Source organism: Brienomyrus brachyistius, chromosome 25 (genome assembly GCF_023856365.1).
Source record: "Brienomyrus brachyistius isolate T26 chromosome 25, BBRACH_0.4, whole genome shotgun sequence".
Taxonomy (NCBI): Eukaryota; Metazoa; Chordata; class Actinopteri; order Osteoglossiformes; family Mormyridae; genus Brienomyrus; species Brienomyrus brachyistius.
Genome location: NC_064557.1, coordinates 3,015,478 through 3,036,409, shown reverse-complemented (window position 1 = coordinate 3,036,409; position 20,932 = coordinate 3,015,478). Strand labels below are relative to the sequence as shown.

The 20,932-nt window shown below is 46.0% G+C and overlaps 1 protein-coding gene across 19 annotated transcripts in view; it reads left to right on the top strand.

Annotated features, from left to right (window-relative positions):
- The window catches only part of LOC125720343 (receptor-type tyrosine-protein phosphatase delta-like), a 274,785-nt gene that overhangs the window by 234,303 nt on the left and 19,550 nt on the right, over positions 1–20,932 (top strand). For 9 of the 19 annotated variants that reach the window (XM_048995623.1, XM_048995619.1, XM_048995620.1 and 6 more), the window contains 14 exons: positions 407–600; positions 1,142–1,168; positions 1,907–2,024; positions 2,310–2,897; positions 3,241–3,341; positions 3,627–3,883; positions 4,720–4,813; positions 7,850–8,059; positions 8,681–8,841; positions 9,182–9,193; positions 9,871–9,983; positions 13,497–13,538; positions 14,034–14,131; positions 17,883–18,006. In XM_048995623.1, the coding sequence (XP_048851580.1) occupies positions 407–600; positions 1,142–1,168; positions 1,907–2,024; positions 2,310–2,897; positions 3,241–3,341; positions 3,627–3,883; positions 4,720–4,813; positions 7,850–8,059; positions 8,681–8,841; positions 9,182–9,193; positions 9,871–9,983; positions 13,497–13,538; positions 14,034–14,131; positions 17,883–18,006 (2,139 nt within the window). The remainder of the gene's footprint in view (positions 1–406; positions 601–1,141; positions 1,169–1,906; positions 2,025–2,309; positions 2,898–3,240; positions 3,342–3,626; positions 3,884–4,719; positions 4,814–7,849; positions 8,060–8,680; positions 8,842–9,181; positions 9,194–9,870; positions 9,984–13,496; positions 13,539–14,033; positions 14,132–17,882; positions 18,007–20,932) is intronic. The other 10 variants (XM_048995632.1, XM_048995631.1, XM_048995633.1 and 7 more) reach the window with 6 other exon arrangements.

Sequence of the window (20,932 nt, the reverse complement as noted above, 5' to 3'; positions counted from 1 at the left end):
GATTACTTTTTGATCATTTTTTTTTTTTAAAAAACTATCCTTTTAAGCAAATCGAATTTGCCGAACTCTTTCAGGATGCTTTGCTCGCCAAAGCATCCATCTTGGCTTCTTTTCAGTCTTTTTTCTTTTCTTTTTTTTTTTTTTGCTAATTACATTTTTATTCCATTTTTCTAATCCACACGCAGTCTCACTTTTGATGTCTTTTAAAATGTCAGACCTTTTTTTGGGGGCATTTTTGTTTTTTTTTTTTTAATTCTTTCCATTCGGTGTCATTCGAAACTTGCGATAGCTGCCTTCTGAATTGCCTTTCTGCTTTCGCCGTGCTCGGCTGTCTCGGAGTTGGCCGCAGCAGCAGAGGTGGCCTCCGTAATCTTGACCATTACTTTGTCCCATGATGTCCCCTCAGTTCCCAGCGGTCCGCCTCGTAAAGTCGAGGTGGAGGCGCTCAACGCCACGTGCATTAAGGTGATCTGGCGTTCTCCCGATCCCAGCAAGCAACACGGTCAGATCCGCGGTTACCAAGTGCACTACGTCCGGATGCTAAATGAGGAGCCTGTCGGACAGTCCGTCATCAAGGACATCCTGATTGATGACATGCAGGTAGCCGTCCTCCTCCTCCTGACTGATTCACCTTGCTCTGACCTTTCAGGTTGCGTAGCATAACATACCCAGGGTGCAATTCTGCTGATATATACAGTTTGTTTATACACGTTTAAGGTGTCAAGAACCTGGTTCAGCATCCATCCACTATGGTGCCATATCCTTGACCTAGTCTATTGATCTTCATGTTATATCTTTAACATTTATATATAAGGTTATATCACATGTAGTTAATGTTGTCAGAGGAAACAGAAAATAAAGCCAGAGAATTTGTGTCGGTGTTTACTGTGAATAAAGGGCTGCAGGGAAATGGATGAATCTGCTGAATTGTTGTCTAGATCATGCTATTAATGTGACATTATCCGGGGGAGAAATAGGACTGTTTGAGTTGCAGTTTCTCCTTCGGCCAAAATGCATCTACTTACCTTCTGCAGCCTCCTTTGTTTCCTCTGCTTTATTTGCATATCTTGTTTTTAGCCACATTCAGAGTTACTAATGTACTGCTATCTTCTGCTTTATTCTCTCCATCATCTGCCACCAGTGGGCATACGATGAGTCAGCTGACCATGTGAGTAAAAATAATAATAATAATTTAAAAAGCGACTTCCACGGGGTTAAATTGTGAGCGCGAGTGTGCGACGGTTCCCGGGCTTGTCCATGATAGACACTTACATTTTTTTTGGACTGCATCACCGTTCTGTGGCGGTCCGTTCGCTCTTGCCCACACCTGTGCCCCCCCTTAATAAGGACCCTCACTCTGTCAAATGGGCCTTGACTCGCATGAGTCTCCTGTACAGGGTACCAGCAGCGTGACTCTGTAAAACACCATGTGTCTAGGCTAATTTTCATAAGGACACCTACGCTGGTCTGGGTAAAAGTGCCACGCGGGCAGGCAGTAGGGGGCGCTGTGTGGTTCCCATGGTAGTGGCATCAGAGAGTGTGCGAGTGGTCCAGCATGATCGAGCCAGCTTGACCAGGCCAGCGCGAGCGACCTTGGCGACCTCTGTGTGATCACGCACATGTTGTGATTTGGATACACTACAGCAGGTCTTAACATTTAATCAGAAATGTTCCCTTTTGTGTAATTTGTGAATAACCTGATTTATTAAAGTCACCTTTGGGATGCATAAGTATTAATGCATTCGCCCCAGAAATGATCTTTTAGCTGAATGGCTGAAATACTATGCATGATGTACTGAGCTTTTTTTTGAGATTTTTTAAATTTATATAGCAGATATATACTAGGGCGGGATGACACGTGGCATTGATGTTACAGCTTGCGCTCTCCGTCGCGTTTGTCCGACAGGAGACGGTCATCTCTGACCTCCAGCCCGAAACAACATACTCTGTGTCGGTTGGCGCGTACACAACCAAAGGCGATGGGGCTCGCAGCAGACCCAAGCTGGTCACCACAAAGGGCGCAGGTACGTGAGGAGGCATCTCCCTGCAGTGTGAAACACGTCAAACAGCTCTTACATGAGAGTGTCGCCGTTGGGTTGGTCACTGTTGTGATTCCAGGCAATGATTGGTGTGTTAACGGACATTTTCACTGTGTTAATGGGGATAGGTGGCAAACAGAAGGGCATTTTAGACCTCAGTATCAGGAGGAAGCATCGTAGTTGATGCTCAGCATTCCCTCAAGCTAGTACCAGTACAGGGTACTGATGTCACGGCCCCTTAACCGTAATTTAGTGCCACTTTCATTTCAGTGCCGGAAAAGCCGCGATTCATGGTGAGTGTCACCAATATGGGCACTGCACTGCTCCAGTGGCACCCTCCGCCAAACACCTTCGGCCCCCTACAAGGATATCGGCTGAAGTTCGGCCGCAAAGACGCGGACTCTCTAGCTACGGTTGACTTCCCAGAGCGGGAGAACCACTACACCATCAACAAGATCCACAGAGGCGCGCCCTACATCTTCCTCCTGTCGGCCCAGAACAGGGTAGGCTTCGGAGCGGAGGCGGTCAGGGAGGTTTCCACGCCTGAGGACAGGCCCGCCAGCTACCCCCGGAGCATCCGCGTAGAGAGCGCCAGTGCGAGCAGCGCCCAACTCTCCTGGCAACCCCTACCGCTCGCTGAGCGCAATGGCCGCATCATCAAGTATGGCCTGCAGTACAAGGACATCAACAACCCCCGGAGCCCCACCGAGTTCATTGTCATGGCCCCCGAATCCTCCACGACTCTCGACGGCCTAAATCCAGACACCATTTATGACGTTAAAGTGTGCGCCTTTACCAGCAAGGGCTCCGGCCCCTATAGCCCAAGTGTCCAGTTGAGGACACAACCTCTGAAACAAGGTAGGATCCCCCCCTCACCCTTGTGTGCCCTGCCCCTCCCAGCAAAGGCAGTAAGATTTCAGCGGTGCTCTTAGGTAGCTTGGTATTCATGACTTTGCTGTCAAGGTATGGCACGATCAGGGCTATTCCTTCTGTTTAGTCAGCTGACTTTTTAAGGGGAAGGTTCGCTGCTGCTGACAAGGTAAGAGTCAAGTCAGAGACAAATAGACTGGAAACAATGGTAACAGCTCCCGTACGGGGCCGAGCACGGAAGGGAAGGTAAGGCGTCGGTCTCAAGGCAAACCGTCGAGCGCTGCCAGGTGCTAGCGACGTGCCTAAACCGCCTGCGTGGCCTTTCTTTTAGCAGTGTTCGCAAAAAATTTCCGCGTGAAAGCTGTCATGAAGACCTCGGTGCTGCTGACATGGGAGACGCACGAGAACTACAATCCGGCTCAGCTGTTCACGGTGAGCGTTCCTCACCCAGCTGTTCCGCACGATGACAACTGTCTCAACAATTCACTTTCATGTCTTTGTACTGGAAAAAGTAAACACGAAAGAATCTGCATTTTGTGTGATAGAGCCCAACCATGCATTTACGTATAAACGTTTTGCTACATTAAGTTCACCCCAGCCATCCATTTGGTTTATGGATGGATGGATGAATGGATGGACATAATTGGATATTGCTACATAGATGGCATAACAGCAGATTCTCCGTTGACTGTCTTTGACACCTCCTTTGCCTCGCAGATCCTCTACGACAATGGGCAAAGCGTAGAAGTGGACGGAAAACTGACCCAGAAGCTCATCACCAACCTGCAGCCAGATACGCAGTACTCCTTCCTGCTGACGAACCGCGGCAACAGTGCCGGAGGGCTGCAGCACAGGGTGACCACCGTGACAGCTCCCGACGTACTGCGGACGAAGCCATATCCGATTGGCAAGACCAACTCGGACGGCATGGTGACTGTAGAGCTCCCGGCAGTGGAGACCACCGAGAAAGTCAAGTGAGTGTCCAATGCCGGATGCAGCAAGCTGACAGGTTCTATGAGGGGACTCGAGCCATGATGTTTGTCACAACCATTTTAGCTCAAAGCCTAATGGCGTCTTCAGCTTGGTTCTTCACTTATCTCTTGTGCTCTGCATCTTACTGAACTGTGCTTCACTGGATTGCTGACATCCGTTTGTATTCCCATGGAATGTATGCTTGACTTACCGGCTTGTTTTCCATGCTTTGCAAAAAAAATGTCAATGAAATCCCATGAAACTGTGGAGGGGGGGGGGACTTCAATATGTCACTATCGAAGAACACCCTCATGGCAGTTTCAGGCCAGCGTCAGTCGTGACACCTTTCCAAGTGTGACCTCTTGTTTTAAACTGCTATAGATCAGTTGGACACCAACCGCCATGATGCAGGCTAATTAATTCGCCATTACCCGCCATATTGACTTTGTGAAGTCGGCGCTCATACAGCATCCAGCCATCAGACAGGAGCTCCAGCAGTGCTATTATCTCCGAATGGCTCGATTAAAGATCATTTTAAATTTAATCTCACATGGAGATGCCCAATTAGCCCACGCGACCTTGCTGGGATGTGCCAGTAGACTTAAATCGATCATGTTTAAATACAAAAATCATATTTCCTGCTAATTATTATGACCACTGCATGGTTTCGCATTTTGTTACTCACATCTTGCTCTATGATGCTCATAACCAATGTAGTTATTCAGTGTGGATTACAGTGAGGAACATCAATGTTGACAAAGCCGCCGAGATCCTCCCACATGCTGGAATGAGGCTCTCTCATGGTCTCTCTCCCCCCCGCTCTCTCATGCTACTTCAGGGGGTATTACATCGTAGTGGTTCCTTTGAAGAAGCAGAGAGGCGGGAAGTTCATCAAGCTGTGGGACAGCCCGGACGAAATGAACTTGGAAGAGGTAATGTGTGTGGCCGGGCCTCTCCGTGTTTTGTCTCACACTGTGCATTGCGGGAGAGACGAGTTTGGCACCAGGATAGGAAAGTTAGCCCCTGCTTTTACCGCCAGTCCGCCGCCTCTTTGAAAACGGGAAAGCCATGATGATTTTACCTCAGGGGTGCCTGTTCGCAGCAGAAAGAGGACCAGATCAAGCGCTTGAAAAAAAAAAACACTTCAACTGAAGAGTTAACTTCAAAAGTCTGGACCCCCTAAGTGAATCAACTCCAGTCAAAGCCCATCGCTCTTCACCTGTTCATCTCAATCCCTTTCTGCTGAGTGCATGGAGCATTTCCCCCACCATGAGGTACCGCATTCCTGCTGCATACATGCCAGAAGGCGTTACAGGTGTTTTGTATTCTGTCGGGTGGTAGCCACACCATTTTTCATGTCGAATCTGACGCATCCTCTGATATGACCCCCGTGCCACCAGATCAATTTAATGAGCCATGCGTGGTTCAGGCTGTGAGATATGCCTTTTAAGATTCGTAATGGTGAACTCCGCCTAAAGCTTGCTCGGCTAATATCTGCGTCTCTTGACTTCTGCGTTCTGGTCGACTCCCGCGCTTTACGCTCTCATCCACATCGATACGCCTCAATGATGGATGAAACGCTCCGAAAAGGAAATGGTGCCAAAAGTGTTTCCCTGCTGGGGTTTGACCAGAAGAACTACTATTTCTCCCAGTCAATAGTACAATTCGATTAGAGTAAAGGAATAATACAAAACGCATTCAGACTGCAATTTCTCTTCATCCCTGTTATTTTTAGCATTTTTGCTGGTGAAACAATCTAAGTATGTTATTTTATAGAAGGCTGCAATGAAGTATGTCTGTTCATTTGTATGTATCATTAGGTTCCAAGCTCCCTCTTATCACGTCCTTATGTCTGTATTTTATTTTATTTTTTTTGGAATGAACAACATTGTGCAAATACATCCCCCGGAATTCAATGTGGTGTGTCAAAATAACTCTGTGAGCTCACATCTCAAAATGACAGAGCGTCGGGCCCTACCCTTCAGAATTTATATGTTTGTCAATATTTGCTCTCCCCTTTCAGAGGCTCCCCAAGGTCAGCGAGGCTGAGCAGGGGAAAAAAAAAAAAAAAACTCTCAGGAAGTATGATTGAAGAGGTAATCAGGCATACGTCCCCGTGCTGTTGAGTCGAGGCTGTCAGGGGCTAATGTTCTGTGCCAGGTGGACCCGAGAACACTTTAACTTCAGGCCCGCAGTCCGTCCTCCACAGGCATACGGAGCTGCCGATTCCTATGGACTAGTTTTCCCTGCACGTGATCATATGACATTGTCGTCTGGTGTCCTCCTCGGGCACTTAAGCGTGCCATCTCGTCCCCTCGTCGTGGGGCCACGATGACCCGCAAATCTCCATCAGGGATACACCGACGCGTTTCAGGTTCCAGTGCTGGTACACGCACCTTGGGGAATCGGCCCATTTGATGCCGTATTAGCATAGCGCCTCGGTAACGCTCACGTGACGCTCAGGTTCCACGCACCACATCCCCCCCTCGCTGTTCTTTAATAATGTTTCAATTTCTCGGTATCGCCGCGACCCCAGGAGGCAGATGTCGCTAAGCGGTGCGCAATTTTTTTCCTGTGCGCTGCATCACTTGCATTCGCCGGCAGCCAACTCGCAGCGAGCATCTCTGGTCCACGGCACGTGATAATGTGAAAACCTGTCCCCCCATGACTGTGGCGAGTGACTTTTTCCCGTTGAGCTGCGTTCACCGCATTGACTGGGAGTCACGCCCCGCTTTCGTCAAGCGGAGCCAGCGGCCGGAGGAACACGGAGCAGACATTGAGAGTATGAATTTTAATACTGCAGAGTTCCCAATGACGCTCAGTGCCCAGCCGACTGTGCTGCAGTAGTGCATCATTAAGCAAAAATGGCCGAGGCGGCCCCGGGGATTCTGGGACGTTTTCTCTGTTCTTGCAAACCCATTGTGTCTTTTGGCCTGAGAGTTGACTCCCTTTAACTTTTTCCTTCAGGCCAAGAGACAATCTGTGCTATTTTTTTATTTTCTTTCTTCAAACTTTTCATGTAACTGCACTTGTAGCTGGAGGCTCAGCCAAGGAATAAATGAAATCAAGCTTTTGTTTGACTAAACGTCGTCGTGCAGGAAAAGCGGAGTATCTACTAGCTGGGAAAAGCTGGGGAATTTCCTGCATGACTTCTAGAGTGGAGTAGTCTTTCTGGGATGATTTATTTTATTAAAGCAGAACGTATTTCGTAATCTCAGTAATTAACAGAGGCTTAATGTGTCATAGTCTGACCTGTTAAATGAGTGTAATGTACATATGATACTATAATTAAGCAGAAAACGAAATGCTGATTTTATCATTCACAAACAGAAAAAGCTACTAAGGATTTTGTAGGAATATTTTTTTTAACCGCTGTTGAGTTTTCTTTATCACTGGTCTTTATATTGAAAAGAAAGATGTTTTCTTTTTCAAATGTGATGCATCAGTTTTTGGCTGTTTGAGATTAAATGTCTTGATTGCATCGGCCCGTCATCCAGTACTAGCCAACCGTCACTTGTTATTCCTGTTTCAAAGGTTCTGAGCGACTCTGAAGTATTCCGTAAACTAGCATGCTTCACACTGTTCAGCACACACTTGCAGTCATTTAAATCTCTGTGGTTTCTACCCTAAAATATCTTTGGCATAACATGCACCACTGTGAAGGATTCACTTCGCTGACTGCTCTGCATTCATGCACTTTATTCTTGTGATTGCAAGCGTCCATTTTATACAGACAAATTTAGTTTTTAAAGGCAAGCGCAGCCCAGACATGTTCGAATTAAAGACCTTGCATTTCATAATCTGCCTGCTACTCATTCAGCGCTGAATCAAAATGCAGATCTTAGAAGTGATTCTGGCTGTTTGGAATGGAATGCCCTTAGTGCATTAAAGACAAATACGCCACAAGGCAAGCTTATCATATAGACCATGTATTTTTCTATTGACCAGTGTGATTTCCTTTCACTTAGCTGCTCAAAGAGATAAACAGAACCAGCAAAGGTCTTCGAGTGAAGAGACAAGCAGATCCCAAAGCCTACATCACAGCCCACTTTAAAGAGCTTCCCCCTGATTTCACCCTGGGAGATAAGAAGGTCTACGGTGACTTTGAGAACAGGCCTCTGCAGAGCGGCCAGGAGTACATATTCTTTGTTTTGGCCGTCCTGGAGAACTCCGAAAATGTGAGTCGCCCTTACCAACTCGCCGGCTCGCCGCTGCGATTTATTCTGACAAATGGTTCCCCTCAGGTCTCACACGGGGACTTTCTTTTGCTGGATGAAAAGTTATTTTTCCGCCTAATTCTGCGAAGTGTTTTCATGTTGTGAGCCTGGGATTTAGGAGTAAAGAATAAGGCACTTTGGGAAGGATGGTGCAGCCCAATCGTGCGGGCGTTCCATCTTAAGCGAGCTGCTTTCCGAGGTCCGGTTTTCATAGAAGCCCAGCTGTGTCCAGTCCGCTCAGAGGCACGACAGATATATCTCAATGCGGACAGCACTCAGAACCGCCTCCTATCCAGGTCGGGGGATGAGCGGGCAGATTTTTCAGCTTTTCAATGCACTGCTGAAGGTGTCATGGATAGGGCTGGCCGAGAGCCTGGATGAGGTAGCAGACCGCTGGGCTGTAACCCTCTACAACTAGACATGTGAAAGTAGATATTTTATGTAAAAGTGCTAGAAGGGCTACCTCTGCCTACTGGACGGTTCCAGAATATATAAGATAAAATCGAGCTGTGATATGAAGCTCTTTTATTGAAAACTCGCTGGTTTTAACGTGCCTCCTTGGTCCTTTATGTTTCTCTACAGACTATGTACGTCACCAGTCCCTATTCAGATCCTGTGGTGTCTGCAGACATAGACCGGCAGCCAATGATTGACGAGGAGGAGGGGCTCATCTGGGTGGTGGGGCCGGTACTCGCCGTGGTCTTCATCATCTGCATCGTCATCGCCATCCTCCTGTTCAAGAGGTAAGGGGGGGGGGTGCAAATCGTCCACATCCCTGTCACACCTCAAAATGGCTCAGGGTGATGTGGTCCTTATGCGGCGTACTTAGTGCCCCCCCTAAAAGTTTGGAAGGTCTGCAAAAAAAGGAGACTAATTTTCATCAGGGCTATTGTTATGATGCTACATTTCCTGTGCTGGCTTACATTTACTGCCAAATACCGACTTTTTTAATTAGCCATGACCCAGAATTCTTAGCGAAATCATGCCGACTGTTAGCGAGCGGATTGTTGTCCTCCTGAATGGCGACGATGCCTGCCAACATAACCGCTTGCTTTGTTTCCCTGTCGCTCATGAACGGATCAGCAAACCAGACAGGTAAGGAACCCAGATGCAACCACGCCGAGATCCATTCGCTCGCGATTCGAACAGCATTCAGTTAACTGCCATTCATTTAACACTCTTGCCTTTCAGTTATGTTTGCATTATGTTAGAGGTATTTATGGGAAGAAATAGAATTGATGCATTATTTAAAAAATAATAATAATAATTAATGATACGTTTAGAGCCTTAAATGCCTGAAACAACTGTTACATCAGAAGGCATCCAGGTGCCTGTAATATTCATAGTGATTTCAGAGGAAGACGCACTGTTCCCAGAAAGAACTGCACAGGGCAGGACTGCCGCATATAATACTGTTTGAGAACTCAGCTTAGTGTTTGCTGTGCTAACCTTCATCTGGCTTAACGTACACACTGCATATTTAACAAGTCTCAACATCGTAGGGTGAAATTAGCAGTACACTGCAGCGGCCTTACCTCAGGCAGTGTCTTGCAGCGCTTCCGTTAACATCCTTGGCTAACGCAACAGCTAGCCTGACATCTCACGCTTATGCCGTGCCACTATGCTCCTGCTAGCTTTTTATTTTGATTGCCATGTCTGCACCTGACATCAGCAATATGCATGCCGTAATACCTTGAATACGAGCGCCTCGACGATTTCCATTGGCGTTGACCCGCGTCTCTCTCTCTCTCTCTCTCTCTCTTCGAATCCAGGAAGCGAGCAGAATCTGACGCCCGGAAAGGGAGCCTGCCCCACAGCAAAGAGATGCCTTCCCATCACCCCACGGACCCAGTGGAACTGCGGCGCCTCAACTTCCAGACCCCAGGTCAGAGCACAGCTCCCCGCTGGATTTTCATGGCCTCCACAGCGGGGGTCCTCTGTACCTGGTCGAGGAGCAGCTCTGGCTGCTTGTAAACAAAAGTGAAAGCAGAAAAGCTTCGTTAAACGGTGTGAGGACGTGTGACCATGAGGCTGGAAGCCCCAAACTGTATAACGAGGGCGGGGCCAGAGGAGCACCGACTCAAAAGCTGGTTTCTGATTGGTCCTCAGAGAACCCTCTCCCATGTCACTCACTAACTCAAAACATATCATTGGCTAATGATAAGCTTAGTCCTTCTGTATGAAATATGCCCCCCTGCTAATCTAGAATCTCTGCTGCATAACTGGCTGTTTATTTCCTTACATTTCATTACACTTACGGTACTGGATATTTTACAGCGAAGAAACTTAACATTACCATGTGTGCTACGGCACTGACTGCATACAGCATCGCATGCGAAGTTTATCGCAGCTTCCAACCGTATCTGTGTATTTGGCTCGTGTTTCGTTCGACTCTGGTTTTCATCCAAGCCAATTTCATACCAATAAAAACCCATAATCCAGTCATCTATCTAATAAATGAACGTCTGCCATAGAAACAATATAGGTAACCGATTCATTTATATTTATATATGTATGTATTCAGTGAAGGATCTGGAGTCTTTAATCATTTTAATCATTTTGCACAGTCTGAATTTGTCAACAGTGGAATTCCAGACGGAATTTTGCATTTCCTGGGAGAGATTCCCTGCGATTACGGAGAACCTGTGCTGGCCATCCAGTGGCGTGTGCGGTCCTGGCAACGCCGTCTGGGTAGGGCCGTAATCCCCACGTAATCGCTCCCGGGGGAGTGTGTCGTCTGCACCAGGTCGGCGTGCGAGACACTCGCGTCTGCCGCATGGCGGTCGTCGCTAAGCATTACCCGGGGGGGGGCCTACGCGCTGTTTTTGAGAGACAGGCTCGACCACCGCGATCACGAGTTTGTCTGTTCGCTTTCGGCTGGTCGCTGGCAGAGCGCCAAAACCCCACTCCCCAGCGCTTGGAGAAAACTGCGGAGAGGAGAGGAGATCACCACACAGAAGCAGCTGATAGATGCTGCCATATACACAGGTGTGGCAGGATATTCCGGACAGACCCTTTTTGCTTTGCTGCATTATTTTTTTTTTTGGTGGGGGGGGGGGGAGCACAGTAGGTCGTCCATGGTGACAAAGATCAGATGATTTGCGAGGTCAGTCGGCCAGTGATTTCGGTACAAAGTCAAGTGCGGCTTCATTGTCACAGCACAACCACATGCAGTAGAGAAATAACATTCCAGAGGGCCGCAGTGATACATATGTACATGCAGTGCAGAGACAGACAGGAGAAAAACATAAATCAAGGTATGACAACATTAAGAAATATTCCACTCTGAACACCCAATACGGAAGGCATGAAGTCAGTTTAAAAGGCACTTTATAGTTAAAAATTGGCATCAATTAGAGCCGAGTGTCACCCAGAAGTGACCTGGGCGGGCAAGTGGCCCCTTTCGCGGCAGTCCCCGTCCCCCTCCGCCTCCTGCCAAAAAGCCACTCAGTCCACGGGCCGTACTGGTTTGCGCTGCCTAGCCTTCTCGCTCCGAAAGGTCTGCCTGCCTCTCATGCCGAAGCTCACCTCTCGAGCACCGTACAGGCGTTTCATAAGGGCCTCAAAAAAATAAAAAATAAGCCAGCGTCCCACTCGGGCCCTCGGCTGCGCCCCCTCACACGCACGTTTTCGCCCTCGGGAGTGACTGGTATTTGCATATGACTGAGGCAAATGTCAGCGTGCGCTGCATGCCCCTGGAAATGGATCCCGAGTGCCTCTGTGTTAGTGGCACCTGGAGCCTCTTCAGGAGAGCTGCGGCCCCCGTTTTCATTAGCTAATGGCTACTTGTGCTCTCAGCCTCGTTCAGGGATAAAAAAGCAGGTAAGCGGGCTGGTATTTAAGCGAAAATGAGACAATGCCCCCGGGAATGAGAGCTTTGTATCCTGGGTGAAGCACCCTCACGTCCCCCTTGGCCCCCTCCGCTGGCCTCTCGTGACTCTCTGGTGTCACTCTCACCTTGCCACGCTCCACGGCAGCACCCCTCCACACTGGCATCTCTGCTGACTCCGCCAGGACTGAAGTGCCTGGCAGCCCATTTTCCACAATCACTTCAGCGCTGGCGGTATCGTCAAAGTCAGCGGTGTTTTATAAGCAGCCAGCTAGCCAGCAGGCTGCAAACTCTGGCTCCCTTGGCTCTTATACTCATTAGGACAGGCTAATTACGTTTTAGGTAGACTGTACAGCTAAGCGTCTAGGCTGGGAAATTGTCCTCCATGGCAGTGCAACTACATTGCTTTGTCCGTCCAGGTCTTGTGTCTTGGGACATATTTGTAGGAATGTTGTTTGGATAGAACAGGGGAACAGTTGTTCAGACAGATTTGCACGATAGCGATTTGAAAAAAAATGTGGAAGTCATTTGGACTGATTTGCAGGACAGGTGTTTAGAGAGAATTGTGAGACATTTGGACAGATTTTTGGGACGGTTGTTTAAAAGAATTGGTGGACAGTTATTTGGGCAGATTTGCAGGATGATTGTTTAGATGGATTTGCAGCATGGTCCTTTGGAGAGATTTGCGGGACTGTTGCATGGACAGATTTGCAAGATGGTCATTTGGACAAATTTGCAGGATGGTTTTTTGGACGGATTTGTGGGACAGTTGTGTGGGCAGATTTTCAGGATGGTTCTTTGAACAGATTTGAGGAACAGTTGTGTGGATGGATTTGCAGGAAAGTCATTTGGACAGATTTGGGGGATGATTCTTTGGACAGATTTGCAGGACAGTGATTTGGACAGATTTGCTGGCTATTTCTGTGGACAGATTTGGGGATGATTCTTTGGACAGATTTGTGGGATGGTTGTTTGGACAGATTTGCGGGACAGTTGTGTGGACAGATTTGCAAAGCAGGCATTTGCACAGATTTTCAAGACAGGCATTTGGACAGATTTGCAGGATGGTTGTTTTGACAGATTTGCGGGACAGTTGTGTGGACAGATTTGCAAGACAGGCATTAGGACGGATATGCAGGACGGTCGTTTGGACAGATTTGCGGGACAGTTGTGTGGACAGATCTGCAGGACAGTTGTGTGGACAGATCTGCAGGACAGTTGTGTGGACAGATTTGCAAGACAGGCATTTCAACAGATTTGCAGGATGATTGTTTGGACAGATTTGCAGGACGGTCGTTTGGGTAACATAACAGTGTTGCAGCTGGACTCCCCCCATGCAGACTCGGGTGAACATAAATGTTTGTGTTACTAACCAATAAAATGAGCAATGTGACCCAGATGTTCGGTGGAGTTTCCAGACCCCCGGTTTGTATTGTCTGACATGCTTGCCTTTTGTTATTGTTATTATTATATATATTTTTTACTTTGTTTTATTTCCTTTTACAAAAAGTCCACCACATTGCTGCAACGTCTACAATCTTTTTTTTTATTCCGTCATTTTCTTTGCAGGTTCAGGTGTCTCCGGTTACCCTGGTAACCTCCATTTGTCAAGTTAGTTGGTCTTGTTTATGCACACGTTTCTCTCTCTTTCAGTGTGTTATATCTCTGTCTTCTCTCTATTTAGGCCTCTTAGTTGATATCCCATCTTCTTATTTACCGTACATTTTAGTCACATCATCCATTATAGGAGGATAGTTTTGGAATGACGCAGTAATATGCCATCACCCCTAGCCAATATCAGCATCAGACTCCTTAACTTCTTGCCTCTCTTACCATGCTAACTAGTTCTTGCTTGGTGTGAGTAACATTTTCCTTCACATTAGGAATGTACGCTTTGGAAATATGCTCGTTTGCTCATCATCTGCAGTCTTCATATTTCGTGCGCATGCCCTTGCTTTGTGTGTTAGGATGCCTTAACGAAACTTTCCACATTGTCATTAGTACTCGTGCTGCTTCTGGTCACTTGTTTTTTTTTGTTCCTTTTGTGTCCTCTCTGGGCTGCCGCAGCGTCACTCAAAACATGCTTCTCTGTCTCCTATTTGGCAGGCATGAGTACCCATCCTCCAATCTCAATCACGGAGCTGGCCGACCACATAGAACGACTAAAAGCGAACGACAACCTGAAATTCTCCCAAGAATACGAGGTAGGGTGCCTTTCTTTAATTTTTCGGATCACAGGCACAGAGGCCCAACCTGCTGACCCACACGGCACCATCTACTCCCTTAAGGTTCTAACAAGGAATGATATGCAAAGAGTGATGAAACTCACCAGTAGTGTTTGTGAAGTCTTTGAATGGTGCCACCATATTTGTTCCGAACCATAATTAAGCAGTTACAATGCCTAAAAGTTTCAATTCCTGTGCAGTGTGATTCCCTGTCGGATCGAGAGAGATTGCACCCGCTCCTTGCCGTTCATAACATGGGTCGTGTGAAAAGGTCACGGTCTCATATGCGGCATGAACTCCATCTCTTCCCTAATGTGATCCATGGGGAACAGGGACAGGAGTCAGAGCCTGCTGTTGCAGCTTTGAGCCAAGTGCTTAGCCTCGTTGCTCAAGTGCAATATCTGCTTGGGCAGATGGCTAAAACTATGTATGGCTTTGGATAAAAGCGACCAAAAGGGTCAGTTCCATACGAGATTACATCAGCCCTTCCAGTGATGTCATCACTTGTTCATTGGATGGAAGTTCTCGCCTTCCTGATGGCTAAAAGCATGATTGCCATCATATCTCTTTTCAGAAGCCAATTGTTTTCTGCATTTATGAATTATCTGTAAGACGTGGTGCTCCCCCCCCCCCCCCCCCCAATGCCCAGCCTTGCCAATCCTTATACAGTAAGAGAATACAGCATCGATGAAATCTGCTTCCAATAAACAGATTGCTGTCTTCAAAGACCAGACCTAATGTCATCCAGTCGCTTGAAGCAGGCAGGCAGGCTTTCAGAGCTATTGTATGCACAGTTCTGTGGCTGACCTCTCGCACCCAGTTCATGATGGGCTTGCCAACGTTTAAAAGAGATGAGATCGTGTTGTGGCCGTCCGCCAAGCCGCCTGACTGTTATTGTGTCTTAAGCACATTAAATTGAAATTCAAGGTAGTTTTCATGAGGAATGGACAGACATGAAACGAGGGTGCCTTTTATCATGAGTGATGTCATGGACTTGGGTTTGGCCTCAACTGATGTCTTGAGAAAGCGCGTGTTCTTATTAAGAAGATCAATTCAGCTTTCTTAGCTCTGTTGCCTTAGTTAAGCAAGTTTTCGCCAAGTACCGTGATTTCATTTGCTCACTTAATGAAAAAAAAAACAAGTTTTTTGAAGTCTTGCTGCAGACAGCAGGTAAAATCGGTCTCGAATTCTCAATGAGTATGGATGTTAAAGATAATCATTTCCAGTAGAATTTTCACTTCTTTATTATGTATTATTCTTACTGTGTGAGTTCGTAAAGGAGTACTTGAAGTGCTACGGTTTTCTCTGTCACAATACCTCACAGCACGCCACGTCACAAATGGAAACCTCACCTTCTGGTTTTATAAATGACCTTTAATTTCTTGGAGGGAAAACGTTCCAGTGGCAATGGTCTCATTCGCCCCATTTTAAAGGCCCACGCTCCCACTGACCACAAGGATATGAAGTTGCTGACATTGTAAGAAAGGATTCATGTCAGTTTATTTCAAACACTCCTTCAAAAGGAGTATGAGGTTACTTTGTTGAAAATTAAGAAATATAGAAGGAAACCACATTTTTTAAGGCAAGGGTGTGTTGGCTGCTGTTTCATGGGTTGTCGAAGAATTTAAATACTTAAAATAAACAAGCAAGGGTGTTTTGGTCAGTAGATTGTGCTTATATGCCTCTATTCTGGACCAAAACACATACCGTTGAAGAACTAAGATAAGAAATAATTTCCAGTTTGGCAGCCACAGTTAGCTAACAGGTTGGATGTCCGTGAGTAGAAATGTGCTTTCGCGGCAATTATTAGCTCATTTGGTTTGGTATATGAATTGTAGAATTTGGGAAAAGACGGAAGGCACAAATGAATCTTTAAATGTCAGAGGACAGAGGACAGAAAGCAACACGTGTTACGCAAGGAGATTTGCCGGTCACAAGGAGTCACGATTGGTCTGCACAGACGAGCCACATAGCCTCTTATCCATTCCGAGGTGATTTGTAAACAGCTCAGCGATGCTCTGGGGTACACTGGTTAAGGACGCCATTTGGCCGATAAAACAACCTGGGAGATCTTGTGGGGAGGTCAGCAGATACAGGTGTGCCCGTCCACCCCCCCAAAAGTGACAACAGGCAAAGACAATAAATAAATAAATACATATTTGTTGCGGCGGTATGTTTAGCTTGGGAAGGTGGTCATGTGACCAGGCCTGGCCTCTCGACTCACCTTGCTGCTGCCATGACTGATCCATGTGAATCTGTGGCATTGCTTCAGTGATCCAAACCCATCCTGATCGGCTGAATGTATATATGTGAGCCAGAAGATGTCTCCAGACAGGCGTGACCCTCCATTATATAACTGGTTGTTGTTTCTCTAACTTTCCTCTGCAAAATAAACTTAAACTTGAGGTCAACGTATATAATATCTGCCTACTTATGCTGTAAAACCAGCAGTCGGACAATATATGTTTGACTGCAGAAGCTCGCCTACGATTCTGGGCATGGTTGATCGACTCCCCGAGATTTTAGCTTGACACACAAATCTGGCACCATGTGGAATTTTGGGCTGATGCGGGTCTATCAGCTTGGAGCGCAGGAGCACGGCGTGATCTCCACACTGCCGCTGGAACGCTTGTATTAAAATCAAAGCCGCTTTCGCTCAGTGCATGATCATCCGTATGCAGATTAAGGCAGAATAAGATTTATCAAAATGGTGACAGTAATGCAGAATGTGATATTTAAGAAAAGATTTAAAAACCAAGTCATGACTGTTTTCCTGGTCTAATACGGTACTTTATGGGAATTGTAAAAAGTAGTAGGAAAATGGTAGAAGATTGTATGTAACTAATCATAAACCTTGAATCAAGATTTTATAAGAGGAGGACAGCTTTCATTGGTCCTACTAAAACATGTTGTTATACTTTGGTAAGTGACACAGATACAGTCAGGTCAAGGTAATATATTTTAACTTAACGACATTAACAAAAAAATTGGAATAATTGACTCATATTAATATGTTTCACCAACTGACTCCGACAACGTGCTTAATTATCTCATTTTGGGCCCTTATTTGCAGTAGCATCTTTCTCCATGCATAATTATTTTTTTGAGCTTATGAGCATCTGTGTGATGCCTTCTCATCAAATCAGACACAAAATTGAAGTTGAGCCTGGAGGGGTCTTCAGAATGACACAGGTTTTGCGTAGAATGTGCGTCATTCCCGAAACAGTGTCTTTCTGTGGACGTTCCAAATGTGCAGAGATGCATGTGTAATGTGCTGCTGTTTTTTTATTATTATTTTTCATTAAAATTCATTGAGCATTCTTGTTTTAATTAAAAACAAGTACTTTTAAACTTATAGTTTGAACAACGTTGCGAATAAATTGGATAATTTGGTAACTACTGTTGCGGAAGTGATTTCTGATCGCATGTTTCTGAAATGTTTTCCAAATCATGCACGAGTCATTTTAGGCTGTCTTGGAAAAACCGGTCTGAAGTGTCATATAAGCTTACTGGATGCATCAATTAGAGCGAAACATGGACTTATATGAATGCATATGTGAACATGAAAACCTCAGCATTAACACAAAGCATGTGTAAAAGTAGCTATTATGAAAAAAAAAAAAATCAAGGTTGTAGCCAGAAACATATGTGATCATAATGGATCTTTTCCATATGGGGTTATTTGTGCGCATTTCAGTTGAAAGCAGCTGCTTTTCTCCTTCCCCCGCAGTCCGTCGATCCCGGCCAGCAGTTCACTTGGGAGCATTCGAACCTTGAGGTCAACAAACCAAAGAATAGATACGCCAACGTCATTGCCTATGACCATTCCAGAGTCCTCCTGTCTACCATTGAAGGTACCTTCTCCTCGGCTGTGTTCCAGCACAGTGCTTAGGTTTATCGGACTCTTAAAACACCGAGTGCTGTTCTGTTTTCTCGTCTCACAAACAGCCCTGTTGTGGTGTATTGTCTTTCGTCCCTTTTGTCGTATTGTTGGCACACTTAAATCAGACGCTTTATTTCAATGTGTCGTTAGGTGGATTCCGTTGTATTCAAAGCCCTGATTTTTATTAGCTTAAGGTTAATGGCTTACTTGATGAAAATGTCAAATTAATTTATTGGTAACATGTAAAATAAAAGAGTTTCCTCACAGGAATGTGAATTTCATGGTGTTTGGTTTGCCTGGTATACACTTCTCCGTGCCTTTACAATGTAAGGATGCCATTTTTTAAAAATCTACTTTAGGTTTTATTATGTTCTTACAGTTGATATACAGAGATTAACGTTCACCATCCGTTTTATGTGAACCTCCACCTTTTCTGCGCCACCTATGTCTATGTCAGCTACATTGTTACGACCCCCCCCCCCCCCACCCACTCAAGCCAGTACAGGTCATGTGACTGAAATAGCAGCTGGGGTCAACTTCATTTCTCTCCTCCAGTGCTTTGGAGTGGCATAAAATCAGGCATTCTCTCAGCAGACCTCTCCCAGAGGCAAAAAAAGAAAAAATCTTACCGCCTGTCATTATAATTCCTACCTCTTGTCACAGATGTACGTTGGCTGCCCTTCACTGAACTCTCTCAACGACAACACTGAGCTTCCGCTAACCCTTAACCGCTACAGTTTATTGGCTTTCTGCAGGCATCTCGAGGCTTTGTGCAGCAATGTAAACAATACATCTGGAGATTTGAGAGACCTTGACTGGGGGATTGGAAGCACACAGTTTCCTTGAGGTGCTATTTATCGTTATTTTGCTAAACAAATACGTGAAGCTCACTTCTTTCTATAGATGAAGGGCCACTCCGTTCCAGAATTAATTCCAGCTTCTGTTTTTACATGAACCTGAGCCCTGCCGGTGGTACTTGACAAGCCGATCATTCCCAGAGATCATTTTTAGCCTAGTAGGCGTGTGCCACGGAGCGAGCGGTAGCAGATGTTGTGGATCTGGCAGAGAATTTAGCTAGCATAACATTACGTTACAAGCATGTTACGTACGCTAGTAACATGCACTGCATTCGGAATGTTTTCCAGTGATAAATTGCGGTAATGTGATATAGGACTTTGTGATTAATAGGCCATCTCCTGTTCCTTATAAACCAACCCCAATCACACGGTTTAATTCAAGATTAATTACTGATTCATGAAAGTATTTTATGAAGTTAACACGGAATTCATTAGTTTTTTCAGCATAAAATTATATTAGTTTTATAATGAAATAGCATACTACTACTTTGCGCTTCACGTAGTTTTCTGTTCGTTCTGATGAAGCCGTCTGATTAACAGTTTAGCTACCAAGCAGAACGATATGAAAATCGGCGTGATGATATCTGCAGTTCTGCCAAGGACATTCAGCTTTGCAGAAAGAGATAAACATGATGGCAAATAGGCTCTACAAGTGCGAGGAGAGGAGAAAAGAAGACAAATAAATTAAGTTTCCTTTTTATCCCATTTTCTTGCCAGAAGAGAAACATTAAGAGGATCTTAAGATGGATTGATTCCATTAACTCAACGTAAACAGAGCTCTGCTCTGCAGAGAAGGTCGCTCAGTAGCTTTTAATAGGGCCATTTGCGATTTTTGTTTATTCCGAATGTTTCGGGGAAGCTTCTGCTTCATGCACTTCATGCTAACTAGCATAAGAATAGCATCCTGACGATGTCGACTGTAGACTTTCAACTTTTCTCCGAGCTTTGTTCATTCATCAGTATACGCTGAATAATGTATCACTTGTGGAAAGCCCATTTTTAGTGACTCAAAGGGGAAAATGATATTTAGATATGCAAAGTTATAACGGAACGGTTTTCTTCCTCGCCGCCCAACTGGCAGCCAGCCCCGCTAGCCCAGCGTAACTCTCTGTTTGCTTGTTGTTCTCCTGATGCAACTCCCTTTAAAGCGAAATACTCCTGCCTGTTTTAACTGGGAGCTACAGCTTAATTGTCTGTATGCCTGCCCCTCAAAAAATTTCCAGGCTGGAGGGAGAGTCTGAGAAGAGCGTGTGGTGGCATTGTGCTCTGCTCCATCTACTGAATAATTTACCTGCGAGGGAGAGGGAGAGAGAGAGAGACTGGGAGAGAAGTGGCACAGCTGCGGTGGTGGCTGGTGGGAGGTGGCTGGTGGGAGGCAGATGGGACTTATCTCCGCGGAGCATGTGCGAGCAGAGTGTGCGGCTGTCTGCCGGCCGCTCTGACGGGCTGTCAGCTTCACTTCAGCTGCGGCTGGAAACGACTCGCCGCTTTCATTCGGGTGGGTGGGGGAGCACAAATAAAACGGCAAAATGCACCCCAGCCGAGCCGCTCTTTAACGGGCGGCTGTGGCTTATAGAGGCGGCCGTAAGCCGGTCTCGGGCCGTCCTGCATCCGTTTGCGGTCACCGCATCTTTATTTATCGAAGAGCAAATTTCCACAGCTCCCTCCGTCCACGGAATACGTTTCAGTTTTTGTGGACCTGTTGTCATTGTGTATTATTGCGTGTAGTTTTTTTTTTTTCTTCTTTCATTCTCCCAGCACTTGTTTGCTCTGCTGTTTCAGTTTTGTTTCCTGTGTGGGAAACGACAGTGACGTGACTCAACTTGACTTTCACTCAGTGAGTTTTGCGGAGTCGGATTACGTGAAGAATGGGTGAAGTTCGATTCCCAATACTGTAACGTATGATGAGCAGTGCTGGGAATTTCAGGTCCAGAAGCTAGAAATCCAGACCAAGATTTTGTTTCTATCATCAATGGAGCATAAAGAGTCAGTCGCAGAGTATTCAACCAGTTAGCTGAAACAAAATCTGTAGAATTTGTA